The sequence below is a fragment of the Polypterus senegalus genome, chromosome 10 (assembly GCF_016835505.1).
Source record: "Polypterus senegalus isolate Bchr_013 chromosome 10, ASM1683550v1, whole genome shotgun sequence".
NCBI lineage: Eukaryota > Metazoa > Chordata > Cladistia > Polypteriformes > Polypteridae > Polypterus > Polypterus senegalus.
Window position 1 is genome coordinate 165,131,915 of NC_053163.1, and position 21,643 is coordinate 165,153,557.

General features: G+C 37.6%; 1 protein-coding gene across 2 annotated transcripts in view; it reads right to left on the bottom strand.

The window, feature by feature from the left end:
- The window catches only part of eps15 (epidermal growth factor receptor pathway substrate 15), a 73,015-nt gene that overhangs the window by 23,215 nt on the left and 28,157 nt on the right, over positions 1-21,643 (bottom strand). The window contains exons 4-12 of one of the 2 annotated variants that reach the window (XM_039767273.1): positions 20,218-20,265; positions 18,566-18,661; positions 17,439-17,504; positions 16,690-16,815; positions 13,424-13,483; positions 11,173-11,367; positions 10,625-10,770; positions 9,130-9,286; positions 4,798-4,883 (exon numbers count right to left, since the gene is read on the bottom strand). In XM_039767273.1, coding sequence (XP_039623207.1) covers positions 4,798-4,883; positions 9,130-9,286; positions 10,625-10,770; positions 11,173-11,367; positions 13,424-13,483; positions 16,690-16,815; positions 17,439-17,504; positions 18,566-18,661; positions 20,218-20,265 — 980 coding nt within the window. Of the gene's footprint in view, positions 1-4,797; positions 4,887-9,129; positions 9,287-10,624; positions 10,771-11,172; positions 11,368-13,423; positions 13,484-16,689; positions 16,816-17,438; positions 17,505-18,565; positions 18,662-20,217; positions 20,266-21,643 lie in introns of both variants that reach the window. The other variant, XM_039767272.1, reaches the window with a different exon arrangement.

Genomic DNA, 21,643 nt, shown 5'->3' on the forward strand with positions numbered 1-21,643 from the left:
AAATATTCATCTGACACACTGCAGACAGTAGGATAACAGCTCCTGTATTTCCTTTGAGCTATCCACGCCAAGCCTTCAGAGTTCTAATTGTGTTTTACTGATGGTGTACTACAGTTTACTGGATTATAACAAATTGCCTAATGTGCATATCATTATGATAAAGTCTTTTGGAATACAGCATTGATTGCACTTGATTGAACAGTGAAAGATCATGTCTGGTTTCTACAGGGAAAGAGCAAATGACTTAGTTAGACCATTTTAATTGAAAGCAACATGGCATGGTTTTACTCCAAGTTGATTCTTCAAGTTACATCTAATGCAATTCACAGCATCTATCAGTGTTTTCAAGACCACAAGTTAAAACAATTAAAATTTAGTGGATACGCATCTTTTAAAAGAAAAACATACTGTCATTTGTCAAAAAGTTCATATTTCTGGCATGATACCACAATGGTTAGCACAGCTGAGTCAAAGTTCCAGGGTCTCCAGTTCAAGCCCTCACTCTAACATTGACGGATTGAAAGTTTTGATATTAGGCATATGATGGGCTCAAGTTAATGCTTAGATCTCTGCCTAAAAAACTAAATTTCAGGTTTTTATTAAATAAATAAATATGGCACTGTGTAACTATTTTACAAATATTTGATTTCATATTCTTTGAATACAACCTGTAAAATCTAGTTTACTTTTACTGTATGCTGTGTTTAATCACCATATTAGCAGGATAACAGTCTTATGGTACTAGTTTATCATTAAGTAAAAAAAAAAACATATTTTAAGGTAATCTACAAGCTTATGTGAAGAATATTTTATTGTGAAAATGCCTTTGAAGGCTACAATTAGCCCACAATAAAATAATAAAACACAAAACTAAATTCAATTACTGGGACCGGCAGTGATGCATTTATCAATAAATAACACTAACTCTTCCATCTATAAGCAAAATGTGTCAGTGATATTTTAAATGTCACATATTCACCTCCAAATCTGATCCTACTTCCATAAATGATGAACAAGTGCAAGTGTCTGATTCCACATAAAAAAAACAAAACACTGAAGTGCTGTCTAAAATTCCTACTTCTGTACTGAAAATCCAGAACACACAAAGCAGCAGCATAGCTCAACATTATGAAACAGATGTTTCTGCATTACAGGTCAAGCTATGAAAAAAATCTGTTGGCACATCCTGTGAAATGAGCAATGATGTGCCCATGTGACCTTGATTCAGTAAAATGAAGAAAAGGAATCGTAGAACACCCACTATAACAACATTGCAAGGTGGGGGTTAGGGTACAATTGATTCAGTTTCAGTACTGGGATAGAAGGCACCTCCACATTTGGTGCAAGGGCCGTATGAGTTTCTCCAGTTTCACACAAATAAAAATTCAACCGAGTATTGATTTTCTTGCACTGCTGCAGCTCTTCAGTCTGACTGTACATTCTGCTTTTGACATTAACTCTCCAAGAAAGTATCAATAAAGAAATGCACAGCGCAGTGTTCCCTAAATAATCAGCACTTTTATGTTGTTCAAAAATGAACTGCAACTTATTCAGCTAGGCAGCATTACATGCATAAACAGACAAAAGAAATCTCTCTCATATCCCAGCCCAACTACTGTGCATGTGCTTAATCCTAATTAATTATTTAAAATGTTCTTCAGATTTTTCTCTTGCAAATTTAAGGACTGCAACACTCTAAAGTTTTGAATTTGCATTACTTGCTGTAATTCACTGAGGTAGAAAAGACGTTTAGACCTGAGTGAAGTGCTGCACCACTTCTTGTCTCGCTTACCTTTCACTAGAGGCACTGCGTTGCCTGGGCGATTTCAAGCAGTCCCTCACCACACGCATCATCATTGCGGCATGCTGTCCCCAATCCTAACACCGCATAGCCCCAGAGCTGCCCTTGATCTCCATATGGACATGAGCCATCAGCCCCCTCCTCCTTCCCTATCAAAACACACACAGAAACACACACACACACACACACACACAACACACGTTTACAAGCAGAGAAGGAGTCAAATGTACTCCTTCACCTATTCCTCCCCTGAAGAATTTATTTCAGCTGCTCGGTCTCACATGAACACAATGGCAGGGGCAGCACAAATATTCAAATCAAGCAAATACGACTTGCCGTTGACTGATTGCCCTCCCTCTCCTCTATTTAAGCCTTGAGGCAGCTTGTTACACAGGAGAGCCAGCCTCTTAAAGGTGCTGCTGCTCCTGCTTAGAAGATTGGACTGCTCCTGTAAGGACGCTAACCTCCCTTTGTCACTTGTGCTGTGCTTGGTGTCTTTCCTGGCCAGAGGTCAGGTCTCCTGTTAACTTAATTGTGTGTGTCGGAGGGGGGTGTCACCACTTCTGACTTTACTTAATGGAGAATTATTTTCTAAAGTGTACTGCTTATGATTTTACTTGCTTGACATTAGCTGCAGTCAACATTTTTCTGATGCTTAAACAAAAAAAGCTGCTGCACTTCGACTTTGTGAATATAAGCAGTACTAACCTAAACTTCTGACTCGGATACCTGCAGACCTCCTGTTCTGTTGCTTCTGAAAGGTGGGGTGGGGTCCACTATAATTTTTGTGTTATTTCTAACTAGCACCAAATTAAGCAAAGGGATTAAGTGGGTAACACATAATAAGAGTAAGGTCCGATGGCCAGGGTGGACACAAAAAACAAAAAAAAAAACCTCCAAAAGCTGGAGAAAAAAAATAAATCTGTTATGTACCCCTCCTGAAGGCAGGAACAGGATATTAGATTTAGTCTAAGACTTTATTTAAAATGGCACTGCTTATTTCTAAGAAATCACATTCTGATTTGTCACATTTAACTTGTCTTTTTCAGTTTGAAGTTATATTTTTCTTGCAAAAACAGAGTATCTAAGTATTCAAACTTGTATTCCATTTTAAAAATGCTTAATAGAAGACAGTTGCAATATAACGCAACAGTGCCAGATTCATATTCATTATATACCTGGTAACGTATTATAACCACTGGAGCCGAATGTTAGCCTCAGTGTTTAGTTTCACCCACCTCATTTTATTTTGGTTTCTCAACACCACCCACAAACAAAGACAACTCAGCCAGCAAAATAATTCTGTGTATGTGGTGAATGCAAGGAAGAACAATGCAAGCAAGGCAGATGAGGAAAACACCTGCCAAATCGAAGGACTAGTAAATATATTGTGGTTCTGAGAGGAGACCCTGCAAGAATCAATACATAATATACACTATAGCCCCATAATGTTTTTCTGTCTGTACATACAAACAAGTAAAATTATGCCCTATGTGAAGGGAGTTTATTAAAGATTATGGAAAATTCAGAGCCTGATTTCACTCTGTACTGTTTTCCCCCAGTACAGCACGGTTTGTTTTGCACCTCTGTAACAAATCTCCAGGGTGACAGAGACTCCTGGTCCTAAGCCACTTTACAGTGTTACTTGGGAACACTCAATACAATATACAACACCTGTGTCTAAAATTTCACTGAACCAAAACAGCGCTCCTGTTTTCACAAATTGCTGTTGAAAATAGAATCAACAGCATAAGTAACTTCTTTTAAATATTCTGAACATCATTGCCAGTCACTTCTGACATGCAAGTACAGAGATTAGAGCTGTGCCTCAGGGATAATGGAAACCAAACAGACTGAGATTAATTGTGCTTTTTTGGAGTCAAGAAAAGTGAAAAACATACAGACTAATAGAGCTGGCAATGAAGTGTGTCAATAATGGTTAAGAGATACCTTTCACTTAATAACAGCATTCAGCTATTTTGAATTCTCATGACACATTCTAGATCGCGGGTTTAGTTCTGGAGGGCCGCAGAGGTCTCGGAATTTTGTTCCAGCGCCACTGCTTAATTACAAGCCAATGCTTACTGATTACCACAGCTTATTTAATTTCATGGCTTGTAGTGTTCTTATTATGCCAAATCCAGTCAGGTCATTCTTACATTGTAGGTTTTCCTTTAAAAGGATATGAATCAAATGAATCACAGCCCAGGGCCAATTTGTTATTTTGCATTTACATTTTGGAGTTCCATTTCTTTCTAAATCTTTTATTAAAACAAATATATCATGATGAAAACACACTTGTAAAAGGGATGAAGTCTGATGAAGAAGTGCTGGTTTCTTTGTTATGCGTATCTCCTCGTTAACTGCAGACAGTTAAGAAAATACAATTTTTAAAATTAGGGGGTAAAAAAAAAGTCTTCAGAATCTTAATAAGAGAGTGAACGAAAATGAGCCACAAAATAACTGACTTGAGCACTAAATGCTTCACTAACAATTGGCTTCTTGTTTAGACACTAGGTTGGAATAAAAACCAGCAGCCAGTGTGCATCTCCAGGACAGAACATAAGCACTGAATGATGAAAGATGCCTCATTTGAAATCGCTGCATTTATTCTTAAAGATCTATGAAGGCTAAGACTTCCACAGTTCTACTGCACCATCGTCATCATTTCTCATTTTCAATAGTACACAAAGGCACAGGTATCTACACTCACTAGATAACCATCACAACTAGTTAAGGGGCCTCAAAACCCATAAATATGGCCCATGAAACAGTATTTTGAATTAATCGATTCACAAATATTTTTTTTATCCCCTAGAATATACAATATCTCCTATATTAGGCTTGGTAATAACTGCATCTGCTGTACTTTTGGGCCAGGAGTTCAAGGTCTATATTTTGTAAGGGGTGTAAAGATGGTGCCACACATAATTTGCCAGCACAGGTTTATATGAAAAAAATTCACCCAGCTCCATGAAAATATCCCAAACACTCACCTCTGCAGCTCCACTATTTCGTTGTTCAGAGAATCCAGTTCTTTGATAGCAGAGAAATCAGCCATTAAATTACCTGGAGAACTGCTCTGCTGAAATAAAAACAAATGGAGAAGAGTCTTGGAAAACCAATGTAAATAATTTAGGTCTAATTAACAAAGACAGGCCTGTTTTGGGTAAAGTGCCAGATGATTTTAGGTCACAGAAAAAGAGGAAGGTAGAATATGCTGTAGCTCGTTCAGTTAGGTATTTTGCTCCTAAATGATTCTATAAGTGTTAATTAAATTAGCATGCACTGCAGAGTATCGCTGGAAGGAATGCTTTGCCTTCTATAGATTAACAGGTAGACAGCAGAACCAAATTCAAGTTAATAGTAGCACCTAAAAACAGTTTGAGAAATGACACCAGGTAGTCAGTTAGCTCTCCATAAATAGACAAACTTGAAAAACCTTAATTGTGTTTTCAGGATTTTGCCAGATCATGCAGAGGAGGCCAACTCTACTGCAACACCCGATCTTGCATTGAAATACAGCAAATTTAAAATAAAACTAAGGTAAACATTGGTGTTTAAGATATCCCATGCACATGATGTCATCTGCTAAGATAGTATCTTCCAAATAGAGATAACTTTGAAGTGTGGTATTCTCAAGATGAAGAGATCAACTTAAAACCAGAGTTCTTAATTTGTTTGATTGACAGCTCATTTGGCTTCCTCCAGGTTCTAACACCTCTTAAACAAACTAGCACCAGCACAAACTAGTATCAGTGGTGGGATGCATCCTGGGTATCAAAAGCTCACAGACAAACATTTTAAGTGCAAAACATTCATTTCTGTGGAGTTGTAAAATGGGTTTAGGGCATGCACCACACTTTTTCCAATTTTACTGTTGGTCTTACTTTCAATCAGCATTATTCTTTGGAAAAAGGAGACTTTGACTACACCACACCATTTCTCTTGTAGAATATTGATCTCATATCCCTTCATGACAGCAGTATACCTATTTATTACTTATTGCCCTTGAATGGCCACTCTTGTCAGATCATGTTCCTCATCTCAGCTCTTTCCTCATTTTTCTTTTTCCATCAGGCCTGTATGTGCTCTTTAAACCAGTTCAGCTTATCTATGTTCTAAAGGTCTATATACATCAGTTATTGCCCAAAGGTTTTTTTAGACATAGTTCTTTCCTCCATTATAGTCATGGAAGCCTGGTTTCTACAGTTCATTTGTTTTTGCAGGTGGCTTATTCTGTAAACGTTCTCTTAAAAACTCAATTTTGTGTAAAGGGCTTTACTGTAATGCTATGGATTTTTAATATTTTAGAAATTTTCCTCTAGCCTGTTGCTGAAAGTTTTTAATAACCTTGTGTTAAATTGTACATTCACATCATGCTATTAGTAGCAGAGCTAACCAATAATACGTCTTCCAAGACATACATGAATTTATCTTAAACTCATTTGAAATATCTGGTACTGCTTGTATGTAATCTCATTCATGTTATTATATGACTCAGGAAGAAAACTGTCTGCATTTGAGCCTGCATGGCTGAGTTATAACAAACAGGCTGAATATTATTAAATATGTATTGTTTTTTCAAATGTTTTATTTCCAATATTTATTAATTTTGAGCGATTTGTTTAATTGCTCTCACCTTAATGTTTGTATGTTTTTAAATAAAGGTTAAGTGTTATATCACAGCCCCCTCTAACTGTAAATAGACAGGCTTAGCAACTAAGTTGACTGAACAGTTAGACCATTAATCTTGAAAATGAAGACACTGGTCAGCATTAAACACCATTTAAAAAGACACCAGCAGGGTATAGAACGCACATTTGGTAAGAAAGTGAGGTATTTATATGAAATTTAGTGAAGAGACAAGATTATATACTCTTCATGAATATCTTTGCAGAAATGTTCTAATCGCGGTGATGAAGAACATAAATTGTTTGATAGTTTTGTCAAGAACACCAAAGCCATTGGGGACAGAAAGGTGTCAGAAGTCCAAAGACGCCATAACAACCTAATACATTTTACAGATTCATTTCATTAAACTTGTCTGGTTAATCAATAGCTAAGATATCCAAAACCTCAATATTTGTCAGGATCCCGGCCTCAACTACCGAACTTAGTAGTTTGTTCCAGTTTCCCACAACATTTTGCATTAGAATTGGTTTCCTTTTTGAATGTACTTTCCCTTAACATCTACTAATGTTCTCCGTTACATGATTCATTAACTAAAGAAAAGTGTCAGATATATGAGAATCTTGTGTTAACGCTTGGCCCCACATTCATTCAAGAGCTTGTTTTGTGTAGTTCCATATTGTATTTCCAATTGATATTCCATTCATTAACAAGTAGCACTTTTCATGTGTCTACATTAAATGCATTTCCCAGAGTGGCTTTAAAGCTTATGGTGACTGCTTAATAATTAACAGATTTATGGAATTTGGAATGAAAACTTGGACACTGAGGAAAACGTGCAGGCCTTACACAGAAATTGCTGCGACGGAAATTCTGTAGCTGTGAGACAATAATGCCATCCACTGCACCATTGAACCACACCACTTCAGTTTAACTTAATGCAACAATACGGTTTTTTAATTTATAAATCCATGATAAATATTAGTTGCTTCTTCCGCTGAAATGGAAACAAACAAAAAAGAAAATGCAGTAACATAGTACATTACGAAATGACACAGTGAAGCAGACAGATCAGTAAACAAAGCCATAGTAATAAACAATTAAAATAAAAATGAGTAAGTAGGAAACACTAGAAAATGAGAATTATAAAATATCAGACACGCCAAGTAACACCCACAAAAAAAAAAAATCAGCCAACTGCAAATTGGTCAATCAATCAATAGTGCAGATGTTTGTACATAATAACAGTCTTGTGATAGGTCAAGCAGAGGAGTTAAAAATGTAATGGTCTCCCGGTACTGATTTATACCAGATAGTAGAAAGCATATACTGTAGTTTATTATTTCAGTGTGTAAAGTTTAACATTACAGGATACATTTTCTTCTGTCATCCCACCCCCCGCCCCATAAATGTCCTGTATGGATAGGAGTGTGGCTCCAGTGTTCAATAAGGCCATTTAAATAAGCTGGCAAAGGGTGCCACAGTGCAGTTGCCATATTAGGCTGTGATGTATCTACTCTATCTGATGACTCTCTACTGTGTATCTGAAGAAATCATTGAGGATTTAGGAGATCAGACTAGCTTTATTCTGCATCCTCAGAAAATGAATGTGCAATCAAACCTTCTTAATAAGACGTGGTGTTAAGGGACCAAAAAAAACCCCCAAGTGATGCCAATCACTAAAAGATTAAAAGGTACCCGCAACTCCATCTACAGAATCTCCAATTTTCCTGAAGACCGTGACCTTTTTCCTTGCCCTGTGGATGGTGAGGGGCAAATTGTAATTGAACCATTCGGTAAGTAGTTTACCAGGCTCCTAGAAGGCACTCTCACCATTGCTGGTTAAAACCATTACAAGTACTAAATAATCAGTAAAAGTCATGATAGAATTGTGTTGTGCTTGGAAATACAACTGCATTTTATTTTCTTACTATGTCTTTTATTTTTCGATTCTTCATTATGTAAAGCACTTTGAGCTACATTTTTTTTGTATGAAACTGTGCTATATAAATAAATGTTGTTGTTGTAATTTTAATAAATGTAAAAACAAAAGTGCAATGGACTGTGTACAGACTCCTGGAATGCTCTGGGGTTTAGAATAAGCATTCCCACAAGCTTGACAGTCTGAGGTCAGGGGAATAACAGAGTTGAATGCTGAGATAAAGTGAATAAAAAGTCATAATTGCTCCTTTTATTAAGATGGTTTAGTGTTTTGTGGATGGCTGTGAAAATCTACCATTGCTATTATTGATATCTGTCATGGACAACTGCTCAAAGCACTTCATGTTGTATAAAATAAAGGCTAACCTTGAATAAGAGATGCTTTAGCTATTGCAGCATGTACAGCAAGATAGTGTAGGTACAGCAAGAGAAAGCAGCCAGCTGACAGCATGAAAAAGAGAATGTAAAAAAGACAGAAAGTTATGCAACACTGCACTGATCAAATAGCAAAACTCTAGGAAACTGAAAATGTTATTCACCACAGAGTCACACAATCACACAGTTAAATCTGGTCACAACTGACTGAAAGGACTCATTGGGAAAACACGTGGACATCTTTTCAGTTCAGTTATAGGAGGCCTAAAAGGCACCATCAGGCATAAGCAGGTTTACATGAACCCAGTGCCGAGTGCACTGCTGCTAAAGGTCTAAAAGTTTCTCAATCTGCCTTTCTCTCACCCCACCCATCCCCGTACCTTATGTATGACACCTCGGTCAGAAGGAGGTATCATGTCTGCGGTTAGCACATGTGGAGGGTCAGTTCCTTTTACCAACTTCTGGTTGATGAGATGTAATGCTAAGGCAAACTGCTCCTTGGAAAGTTTCCCACAGTCAGCTGTGTCACAGAGCTCCCTGTATGATCAAGTCAGATATATTAGATGAAGAGCTACCACATTTTTACCCACACAAATCAGTTCAGATGTTACTTTTAAATCTGGCACTATTCAGTGGTTTCAATTACAGTTATAAATGTACAAAAGTCCAATCAAAACCAGACAACAAAATTACTTACAAGAGACAAAAACTACTTAAAATAGAGGGTTGACATACCCTGACTTGTCATTCATCTCACTATATACGAGTATAGTGCACATAAATCCTGCTTAATTACATAAGAGGATTTGAGCAAACAGAAGAATTAGGAAAAAAGCAACCTCTGTGTACACAGAAGAGATAAGTATTTACAGAAAGAACCAATTAACCAGAAACTGTGCTAAGAACCATAAAAAGCAAAGAACAAAGCTTTTTGATACTCAGTAGTTAAAAGACCAGAAAATTAAACTCCCAGATACAAAATCATGGGTGAAAGAAATACCGTCTCAAAGAGAAAGACTTTTCTTTACATATTTCCAAAGATAGCATAAATATGAAATACAGTCATGCGTCAATTTATGGTCGACAGAGCTATGTAGAGTGCCATAGGAAAACAACAAGCTAAGAATGTTCTAGAAATGGCCAAAACCAGCCAGTATTATTATTTAACAGGGTCTCATATTTTCTGACTCTTGGAGGACCCTTTAAGGTTTGTTTTCATTGGCACTGCTCAAAATGGCTAATTCTTATGCATTCTGCCTGCACCGCCTACCTTCCACCAGTGTCCCTCCAACTTATGGTCCGGCAACTCAGTTTTCCCTTACTAGCAGTTACTGTGAACTGCCCCCTTGGTGAAACGCACGTGATTGGGGGACACCCCCCCCTCCCTTGGTGATAGGAGCTCACTTAGAAATAGGGAAACATACTGTATCATGCAGTGCTGCTGATCACTGAGGCGACCCACTCGTGAACCAATAACAGCAATCTGCGACCTGCCCCCATTGACTCGAGTCATGACTTGGTGGTTAAGAAACACTGGCTTTAGTTAACCCACTCACAATCCAATGATCCAATAATGGTTGGAAAACACTGCCTTACATGGACTGACTTGAAGATCGGTTTCTGCTACTCGTTACCAGCAATTAAAGTATGCCTATCGGTGTCCCACATCAGAGCCTTAGAGCATCAGTTGCAATGCCCTGTACACTTCGTAAATCGCCATACTGCGGACACGCCACCAAATGGAGCCATAAGTTGGTGCATGACTGTATTGGATAACTGTATAAAGTTAATCATTACTGTAATTAAAACAATGTACTGTATTTCTGACAATATATAAACAAACAAGTAAATAGATAATTGGCTCCTGCACCTTACCATATGTGAGCCAGCATGGTGGAGGGAAGGCCTGTTTTTAAAAAAATTTCCCTGACCTCTGGTCCAGACACCAACCCATCTTTATCTTTATCTGTCTTCAAAAAGATTTCGTCATACTTGGCTTTGTCAGCAGCACTTACTACCCACTGTTGAAAGAGAAGAGGAAAAGTGAGAAGCCACAGGAACAGAGAGGTGGAAGTGGACAGAAAGCCATAGGGCAAGTTGAAGATTGATGTGGATGAGAATAGACAAGTGGTAGTGGTGGGTTAAATAAACACACAAATAAATGAATAACAGTCTATTATAGAAATGGATGACACTTATTAATGTACCATCAGCACTCCAACACTGTTGAATAGTATTTTCCTACAAAATATACCTGTAAGCATGCAGATGATGGGCAAGTAACAGCTCAGGAAGATACATCAATGGAAAATTGTGTCATAAAAATGTAATAGTTCTATTTGAGCATGGCATTCTGGGACTGCTTCATGTCGCTAAGAAAGTATTGAATACAATTACAATGAACAAGCAGGTTATACCCATACCGGCAAAGTTTTAGAAGCCACCACATTGCTGGCAGGAAGAGATTGTCGGGACTCCTTGGAAGAGGGAGGAGAAGGCAGAAGAGGCACTATGCTGGGAAGAGTGGCTTTCTTCCTTTTAGATGGTGGTACTAGAGCAGCAGGCAAAGACATTGGCACAGGCTCCTTTTCTAGGGCACGGTATACAAGGTACATTGCCTGCAATACACAGATGGAGATAGAGAGAGAGAGAGAGACAAAGGATGAACAAGTTCTTCTGCACAAAGGAAAAAGGCAGCATGAAACTTTTAAATGCAGTAAACAAGCCCCTCCCACGTTTAAGTGTGAAAGAAAGTTCAAACTAAAATTATTACTAGAGGAGGACACAAGATAGTAAAACAATTAAAAATGCTTGTAAACTTCACAATATTTAGGCAGTTGGGAATTACATGTCACTAAACACCAATATTAAATTAAAGTGGAGCAGTTAAAACTGATTAACAGCAAAACTGCTACACTAGAAACTCACTTGTGTGTGTTTTAGTGCAAAGGTTTCAGAAGTAACAAGAAACACTATAAACATTTATAAGAACAGAATAATTGTGAAAAGCTAAATTCTAATTCACAACTTTCCAAAAAAAAAAAAACTTTCTAATATTTGGCAAAAGCCAGTAGGGAGCTAACATGAGCAAGATAGTACCAAATTCAATTTGACATTAAAGCAAAGAGGTGATCTTACACTTCAAGAGTCTATAACAAGTAACTCTGTTTGGCCCATTTTATTTCCATGTAAATGGAACTTTAGTGATGGGATCAAAACATAGCTTATCAAGTTAAAGTTCAGATTCTGATTCTAAGATGTTCAGAACATTGAGGTAAGTTTTAGCATGGCATTGGTCTGTGGAAAATTAAAATTGATTTTAATGTGTTAAAGTTACAATTCTTGTTGGAAAATTGTTTTTTTTTTTTTGTAGTGCAGATGTCCTGAAAGACTACATCTCAGCAAAGGTGGGACATTTTAGAACAAGTGCTTTCCAAGGTAACGATACTGAATCTTGAGACCTATGTACAACGATAACAAAAAAAGACCCATCTTCTTCAAATAGGCTGCATCATGCATGCCTTGTTAGAGGCTCCAGACCAATTGTTTTTCGTTCAGTTTGGTCCAGCACATACCCCCATATCCTTCAAATACAGTCTGAACTATGTCCAACAAAGACTGCCACAGTAATTGTTTAATTTAACCCGTATTTGTGCAGTTTGTTCCATGGGACTTGGCATATTGATTTGCTAAATTTCTGCATGAGTAGTTTGAGACACATCATTTTTAGATGTACATGTACACACAGTCAAGCACACACACACAGAAAGAAAAGAACATAACTGACAGCTTGTTTGACCTACTAGATCATATGCTTGATGAACAGAAAGAAATGAATGAATGAACACACACACACACAACTAGATCTGTAAAGTTCAAGATGGACAATGATATTAAGTCACCCTGCACCAGCCTATCTATGCAGCTTTTTTTACTTAACTTGACCAAACTGTGTTTAGCTTCAAATGAATTATTATTGAAGTTGCTCATTAGATCAATTTCCTGCTCATTTTACTCTAGACCACATTTTATTTGTGTACATAATACATTTTACACAAGTTAATGTTCTTCACTATATTTTGTATTTTCCATTGAGCTACTTCTTGTTGTATAAAGTGAAATTTGCATGGAAGTACTGAACAGCCCATTCCATACCGATTTTTTGAATTAGGTGTCAATATAAATGTTAGCGCTCAAGAATTATACAAAACTTGTTTTACACATTTATTTACAGTACTGTTGTATGGAACTGACTTTATAATGATCTAATTGTAAAGTATTTCATGTCGAGCATCAGCATTTCTATTTGCTTTACTGCCATCTACTGATTGCATCTATAGATGCAGACACTACTATTCAAATGTCAACAACCACTCAACAGAATTAAAAATTGCACATTTGACTGGTTACCTAGAAAAATAAAAATATGTCTGGAAAAAGAAGTGTATACAGTGTATGATCTCTTATTAACTTACTTTCTTCTCTACAGGGTCATACAGACATTCCTAGCAGCACTGGGCATAAGGTTGTAACTGAAACTAATCTTGGAGAGATTTCCAGTCCATAGCAGACTTGTACTAATTCAAAAATAGAAATTCTTCTTGCAATTGAAGTAAAACACATGACAAGCACTAAAACGCTACATTTCAAATAAAACAAATTAAGATTCTTTACCACAGCAAATTCATCCCGATCAAGCATTCCATCTCGGTCAATGTCACTCAGGTCCCAAACCTGCAAGGGGGAGAGAGAGAAAGTACCTTTTCAGCAGACATTTACATAATATTTTAAACATATCCTTTCAGATATTCATTTTGTTTAGGAACATTAAACATTTTACAAGAAGAAGAGATGATTGATTCTATTAACTTTTTATTTTTCTTTCTAAAGATGCTCTATCTGGTCACAATTTCTAAATACAGTAGTGTTTAAAACTACATTTTCAAAAAATGAAGTTACAAGCAACCCTTTGGCTTTCAATTGTGCAATCATTTCTTATGTCATAAACTAGTATTTAACAAAATAAAAACCTGCAGCGCATTAATTTAATGAAAGCAATTAACAACCCACACCTATCTTTAAGATGAAAATAAGTATTTAAGCAGTTGATTGTATCAAATTGATGACCACACTTACAATATTATTGCCCAGGAAAATAAAATATGAAATTACTTTAACAATAGGCACTTCATTTCATATTTCACCCACTTTGTCTGGTAAGGGTCACACTGACAAAGCACTGAGCTGAACCAGATGGGATATTTAATCCCCAGGATATTCCTGGGAAACTCCAAGGGACCCCATGCTAGAATGGATGAGACAGTATAACCCTACACTGTAGGTTATAGGACTCTGCCAAATGTGTGACCTCGTTTGGTAAATTCATGGACAGTATAATACAGCTAAGAGTGGGACAGTATCCATTGTGTACTGGATACACAGTTCATTTACCCACAACTCTAACCCTTGTAGCTATTTTGATTGTACCTCAATTGTGTGTGTTCTTGATTGAAAAAGTAAACACGTGCAGTAGAATAAAATGTATAAAATGACTGCCGTCTTCTGCCAAGTAATAGATGGCGTGTGGTGATACTAATTGTTTGATGACCGGACACTGAAAGAGAAAACTGATGATGATGTTTTAAACATATTGGTTATACTTATGCAGAAAACACAAACTTGTATAAATTTTCCCTACTTACAAACAGGAATACCTACAGTGCACACACTTCCTGCAATACTACAGTCAATGCATTTTGATGCAACATTCATTTGTGTGCTTTGGTATTTTTATCTTCACGAACAGGTTAAGGAAACTGCTTTTTGGTAGGTATTTTATCTTGCGCTACACTTAACAGGGGCTTGGATCTCATGCCTTCTTGATGGTATAGAAATGGTACTGCCATGATGTCGAACTGTTCCCCCCCACCCAAACCCCTAGGATGACACACTGCTTTTCAGGCCATGAGCTCAACTATTTTTGTATCTTGATTTCATGGTTAGTTCTCAGGGCCTTTTTACAGAATCTAGTGGAGTGTGTGTTCTACTTGCCTCAGAGGTATCTAAAAGTTGTCATGAATGTTTCCATTAGGAGTATCATGTTTCCTTGCAGAAGGCACACTGACGCAGTTGTAGTGCTGCTGCGTCGCAACAAGGAGACCAGGGTTCATACCCTGTGTGCTCCCTGCATTGAGTTTGTATGCTCTCTCTATGTTCACATGGGTCCACCCCTCTGGGTTTTCTGGTTTCCTCCCACAGTCTTAGAAACTTGCAGGTTTGGTGAACATGTGTTGCTAAATTTGCCCAAGCAAGTGTGCACACACACCAAAGTGTTGTTGATGCCTTGCGCCTGCAGACTGCTGATGACAGCTGCCCTGGGACCCTGGCCTAGATAAGCAGGTTAGGAAAATGGAAGGATGTTTCCTTTTTATAAGACGCACATAGCTGACCACTCCAGGCAGATGAAGCTGCTTCTTGTATATTTGTAATACCTGAAGCCACAGGGAGGAGCTGCTTGCACGGTATTTGTAGGCATTGTTGACAATCAATATGAGTGTATTGGAACCAATATGAACTGGCAATGACTAAACGATATTTGCCTGTAACATGGCATTATTTTAAAACTGACTTAAGTGTTGATTTTGCCAGAAATCTTTAATTTTTTAGGTGATACACTGGAGGATAACCTAGAGTATTTTTTTAAAATGCAAATCCGTTTCAATGGAGTGTTTTGTTTGAGTCAGTCTTCTACATATGGGGATGTATTAAGTCTGCACACAGAGAGGAGTTTAGAAGAAGCAAATATTTTCATGTAGATAAAATGGAGTCCTAACAGAACAATTGTGAATTGGTTGAATGGTTTTACACTGGCTTATGAATCTGAGCAGACACTGGGAACAATTTGTGTTAGGTGCGGAGAAAGAGTAGAACTGGAAGGATTTACATTACTAGAAGCATTTTTTCCCAGTGCATGAAAGGTTCGGTTTACAATAGAAATATAAAAAGGGATGTAATGGTGCACAAAGTTAAAATGTGTATACCGTTAGCTGTGGTATAAAAGGTCTGCAGTCTAATCTGTGTGTTAATGTACATAATACTTCAGCACCAAAGACATGCTGGCAAATAATAATCAAAACATATACAACTTTGAGGGCAACCAAAATTTCTAAATTCTAAAATAAAACCAACATGTTGTTATCATACCACTTCTATAATGCAACCCTACGAAACATGAAATGCACCACCTGATTCTGTCTGTGATTTGAGTATGCCTAAATCTTTCAACTCATCAGGTAGATACACCTTCTCCTAAGCAGTAATTAGATAAGTAGTTTCCAAGCACGAATAGTGAGCTTTTTCTACTTTTTCTACAATTACTTTTCTGTGCAAAGTCAAGTGTAAAGGCATAGATACCCATATTAACCTGTCCATTAAAATGAAACACCCAGTGCCCTGTTTTACTGTACACATGGAGAACTCCTGCATAGCCAGCCACAGTCAAAGTAAAGATACCATCTGCCCATGAGCAATACCGGAGTTAAGTGCTAAAAGTAACTGCAGCATTAAAAGCTGACAAAATCCAGTTTTCAACAAGCAGTGGCAATATCCCACTGCCAGGTCAGCCTGACAAATAGGAAAATTTCCTGTCACGTGAAAGTAAGCAGAAAATTTTCTAAACAAATGATGGCAGCACCAGGAAACCATATTTAGTTTGTAACATTCTGTATCTGCAGCCGAATGTCAAAACTGCCAGCTGATGTAAGGTTCAGCACAAGCTGTTGAGATCACCATTTTTCTCAGAAACGATATACCAGTGTCTATGTTTGTACTATGTTTAGCCAAGTATAAACATATGCTTCTCAGGAAAAGAATGAGCAAAAGAAAAGAATGAAACTAATTAGCCACCATAACAATTTTTATGAAATATTACTCCTACTTACCCTTCCCAATACATCCACAGGCAATTTGGAGTTTAGCAGCACTGGTTTGACTTTATCTCCAGAGACCATACCCTTTGCTGGGCCAAGGCTGTCAAATATAGTATCAAACTTTAACTTCTCCTCTGGCTACAATGAGAGAGAGAAAGACAAATACCCATAATGCAAAATGAAGACTCTTCCTTGCCAGCAAGAAAGTATACATATTGGCTGCAACTAGAGAAAACTACAGTAAGTGCCAGCAATTAAATTTAAGGAGGATTGAGAAATTACCTATGCATTCTACACTCTGGCCACATCAGCTGGGCTGGAAAGGAGCTGTAAATAGCTATGGGGAAAGCCACTACTTGACTTGGAATTACTGGAATAAACAGCTGAGGGAGGGGAAAATCATGTGTTTGCAGGTTAAATAAAATACCAGTGAATGCAACAGCCAAATTGAATTTATTGATTCCCAATGTTATAAATTATCTGGATTGACACAGTTTGCAAAATTAAAGTGATATGCTGGCTGTAGCTCACCAGTTGGTTTAGCAAAACCTAACAGTGAACGAATTTAAACTGAACATGTACTCTTCTGATTTGTTGTGTTTTATTCCTTTTTTAAGGTACATGTGTAGCATCCATCGTTACATGAAGTAAAAATAATAAAACATGGAAAAATGCTTGGAGTTAAACACCAACTATATGTGAAGAATAACTATTTGACTGCAACCTGAAAAAATGAAAATAACAAATGCTTAGGCACATACCTTAACTGCCCAGGCCACATCACTGGGCATGGCTCCTGAAACCAGCAGGGGACTGCTAGTGTCATGCTAGAGAAAGAGAGGTAGAGGGAAAGAAAGTACAACAGAGGTAGGTTATCCAAGCTTAGATAATTAGTTCAGGCTAAACTACTTCTTGGAGAGTGCTTTATTGACTTAGTGCTACTTTTAAAAATATCCTTTTAACAAGACTAGTGGCAACCTACAACTCTCAATTTCAAATCCACTTACAACCTTCACAATAACCAACTCATACAGGCTGAAATGCTTACAGCTACTCTCATTACCCTTTACCTTGTTCTCTTTTAAAAAATGTAGGCAACACCATTCTATAAAATATTTTACACACAGTTCTTACCAGTTGAAAATTCTACTTTGTTGAACATGGACATTACTTTTATTACTGTATTTCTCCTCTATTAAATACAGACACTTTGGCAATATTTGGTTTTTACTTGCTCTTCACAGAGTACAATGGACAGCATACTGACAAGCAACCAAAGTCTGCTTAATAAAAATAATTTACATACTGAAACCAAACCCAAGATGCTCATACAGTATAATCAATAATACAGAAAGTGGTGTATTCTCTTATTTTAACAGCATTTGCTGCTAGGTCATACTGCTTACAAGTCATACTGTAATGCATTTCAGATAGATAATTGCTTAAAGACATAGTTTGCTTTAAATGTTTCACAACCTTTCATTTAGAAGTTTAGGTGGAGTATAATTAAAAAAAAACACACTCTCTCACTCTCTCTCACACACACACACACACACACACACACACACACACACACGAGAGACTGCAAGCATTGTTTGTACAAGTTAAATTGCATTTTTTCTTTTTAATTTCAGCAAATGGTGGAATTAGAATTGTATTCAAATGGTAACTGTAACTCTTTAAAATAAGAACAGGTTCTTTTTTAGGAAGATTTACTTAGTTGTAAGTTTATATAGTTGGAAGAATTTAATTTAAAAAGTAAATATTGCAATTTGACTGGTGTGAGTGGTTTGACTTTTGGCTCTTCAACAGGCACTTTCAATCACTGAAGCTTATGCCCACAAGGAGATGACTGCCAAATAACTCCATAAATAGATAAGCAACTCACAAAAACAGGGGGTGAGACAGCCAGGCTAAGACTGCTCAAGGACACTTCAAGTCCATTCTGAGCACAGGCGATGAGCCGCAAGACAACAAAAAACTCCTGAAAGAAATAAAGAACATACATTCAGGCCATCACACAGTTCATCAACATGCATTATATGATTATATGATTATTATAACTCAAAACGAGCAGAGAGTTCAGAACTAGTCTTTAGATTTCATTGCAAAGAACAGTATCTTATATATAAATGTCTACTTGTGGAAGTGTGTGTGTCTGTCCAGCCTGGAAGCGAGAGGTGGAGTCGGGGTAAGGGCTCCGCCTCCAAGGAAACAGAAAACTCGCTTAGCCGCTAATAACACAAGCGAGGTCAGCACGTCAGCAAAAAGACACATCAGAAGAAAGAAAGTCTCTTAGCTGCTAACATTGGCTAAACGGTATTCCTTTTACTTTTTCTCCCACCGCTAATGAAAAAACAAGGTAAGCACGTCAGCAAAAGAAATCCTTCTAGGACAGTGATGCCCAGAGTAGTTCCTTTCAATTACCTGACATCTCTATTTTTCAATTTTGTTTCTGACGATTTCAGAAGTTTTTTGATCCCAGGCTTTAATACAGCACGGACATACACTTGGATGCAGATTTTTTTTTTTTTATTTACTGTATATAAATGCTTAATTTCATCACTCAATATAAAATAATTTAGAATTAGCCACTCCATCCTGGGTATGATGTTAATCTGCATCCAGCCCTGCATGTAGGCCCTTCGAACCTGAATGGAAAAACTTGGGGGTTGGTGGCAGAACTGGCTCTCCAGCCACCATAAAAAACCTCACACTGTTCCACTTCATCTGAACTAGTGTGGTGCTGTGGTGTCACCCATTGCATGGCTGCACTCGGATCCTAATCTGGGATCTTGAGTTGGTTTGTAGTGTGGTGGGTGCGGCAATGCGCTCTATCAGCGCCTGCTCCTAACCGCTCTCTCTGAACATGATCGTCTTAATTTACTCGCCATATCCTGCACACTACTCTAGCAGCAGAAGTGTGAACATACAACTGCAGCCACGCACCAGTACAGACATTCCAGTAACAAGTACAGTATTGCACTTACATAATAGTTTGCACTGTGACTTTGTGTACTGTCATGCTGCTGAAGTAAATGCATTTCCCTTCAGAGATCAACAAAGTAGTGACTTTGAACCTGTAAAGTCGTATTACCACTCCACTGTATGTTTTCAGCATATCATGCAACAGGCACGACAAAGTGCAATGGGTGAAATTATTCAGCAGAGTGAAAGCAAAGTTAATACCCGTCACCCCGACTGAATTTAATGTCATAAAAAAAAAAAAAAAGTTCTCAAGAAAGAATTGTTAGAAACATCTAAACCACCAAGCTTGTTGCATAAATTAAGGTTAAGCCATCAGTTTCCTTCTGCTTACCAAGCCTCTCCTTTAATCAATACCACTCTATTTTGCCCTCTATCAACAAATTTATGATTACATTAGCCTGCTCACATTTTACTGCACATCTATAATCTGCTGTTTGATCAGGCATTTTTATTTAATCGTGCAATGTAACATCACCATTTGTATTTGCTTCTTAAAACATCTATTTCATTTTAATTGAATAAAGATTAAATGACTAAAGTTAACCCACCTACCTGTTTGCTCAAAAAGCCCTTCCGCTCGGTATCTGCCAGGTCCCATATCTGTAAGAGAAAACACTTTTGTTTTATCAACATACACACACACACTGATTTAAATTTCAAGCACTGCCCTCATTTATACAAATCTCAAAGTTTGTGAAAAATAAAACAAGTGAAAAGTGAGGATTTGAGGAATATTTTTTCTTTAACAGCATTTTGAGAAATTTTCATTTTTATTTATAACAATGGAATAAACTTTCTGATGTTCCCTATTTAACAGATGGAGCTCTGCTTCAATATCAATATACTGAATATCTGTTAATATGTTGTTTGCATAACATTTCAGTTTCTTCTCATTAAAATCACTTTACACTTTCAAAACCATCTTAACAGATTATCACTATAATGAGTGATACGAGTAATATATTACAATTTATTATGCTCCGTTACCTTAATACTGATATTTTAAACAGTTAATTTCAAAACACAGCTGCTAAAGGACCTGACCAGAATCAAACACACTACGCGTGCACAGACTGGTTCAACTGCACTAGTTTCCTGCACAGTGCTGTATTATATTCTGGGGTTCAGGGGAAGCATTTTAAATCCCAGCGGCAGCACAACTATACACTTCCCTGAATTATCTAACTCAAAAGCAAATTAATTTTTAAGGAGGGGCAGTAACGGAAATTGTCCAACCTGCAAATAAGAATCTCACTTCTGCCAGGCACATTTGACAATAATGACCCTGTAAACCTGTACACTGTCACACACGTTTGCATGGGAGGCAGTTAAAGGGCTTGAGTATGGGCAGTTCCGAATCATACCGGGATGTGGCAGAGTGCACGGACTTGTTTTCTCCCTTTCCTGCAGACCATTCACAGGAGATTCCACCTGGCCCTCTTGACGTCACTTCCAGGACCGAGCCTATGGAAGAAGCCCTTGCCGGCCCCTGTGATGTCACGTCCGGGCTCGAGCCTACGGCTGAAGACCATCATGAGCCCGACCCCTTTGATCTTACTTCCTGTCTTCCCCTTTAAAAGCCTCCACCTTTTCCCTATTCCATCAGTTCTGTCTTGGACTTGGTTTTGTGCACAACAGTGCTATTATGACTCTCAATTTGCAGCCAGGAAACCAAATGCAAAGGGTGGCTACCCCAAACCTTGCTATGGCTCTTTGTGGCTTTTGTGACAACACATATAAACATACAACTCCTTCCAACACAATCACAGTTGTTTCCAGATGTACTTCAAACACAGGCTAAAATGGATACATGTGATAACATGAGTTTTTATTTAAATAAAACACAGATAATGACATTTATATAGAGCATTTCTAGATACTCAAGGCGATTAGACAGAGGCGAACCACTTCAACCACCACCAATGCATAGCACCCACCTGCATGATGCAACAGCAGCCATTATTTTCCTAATACGTTG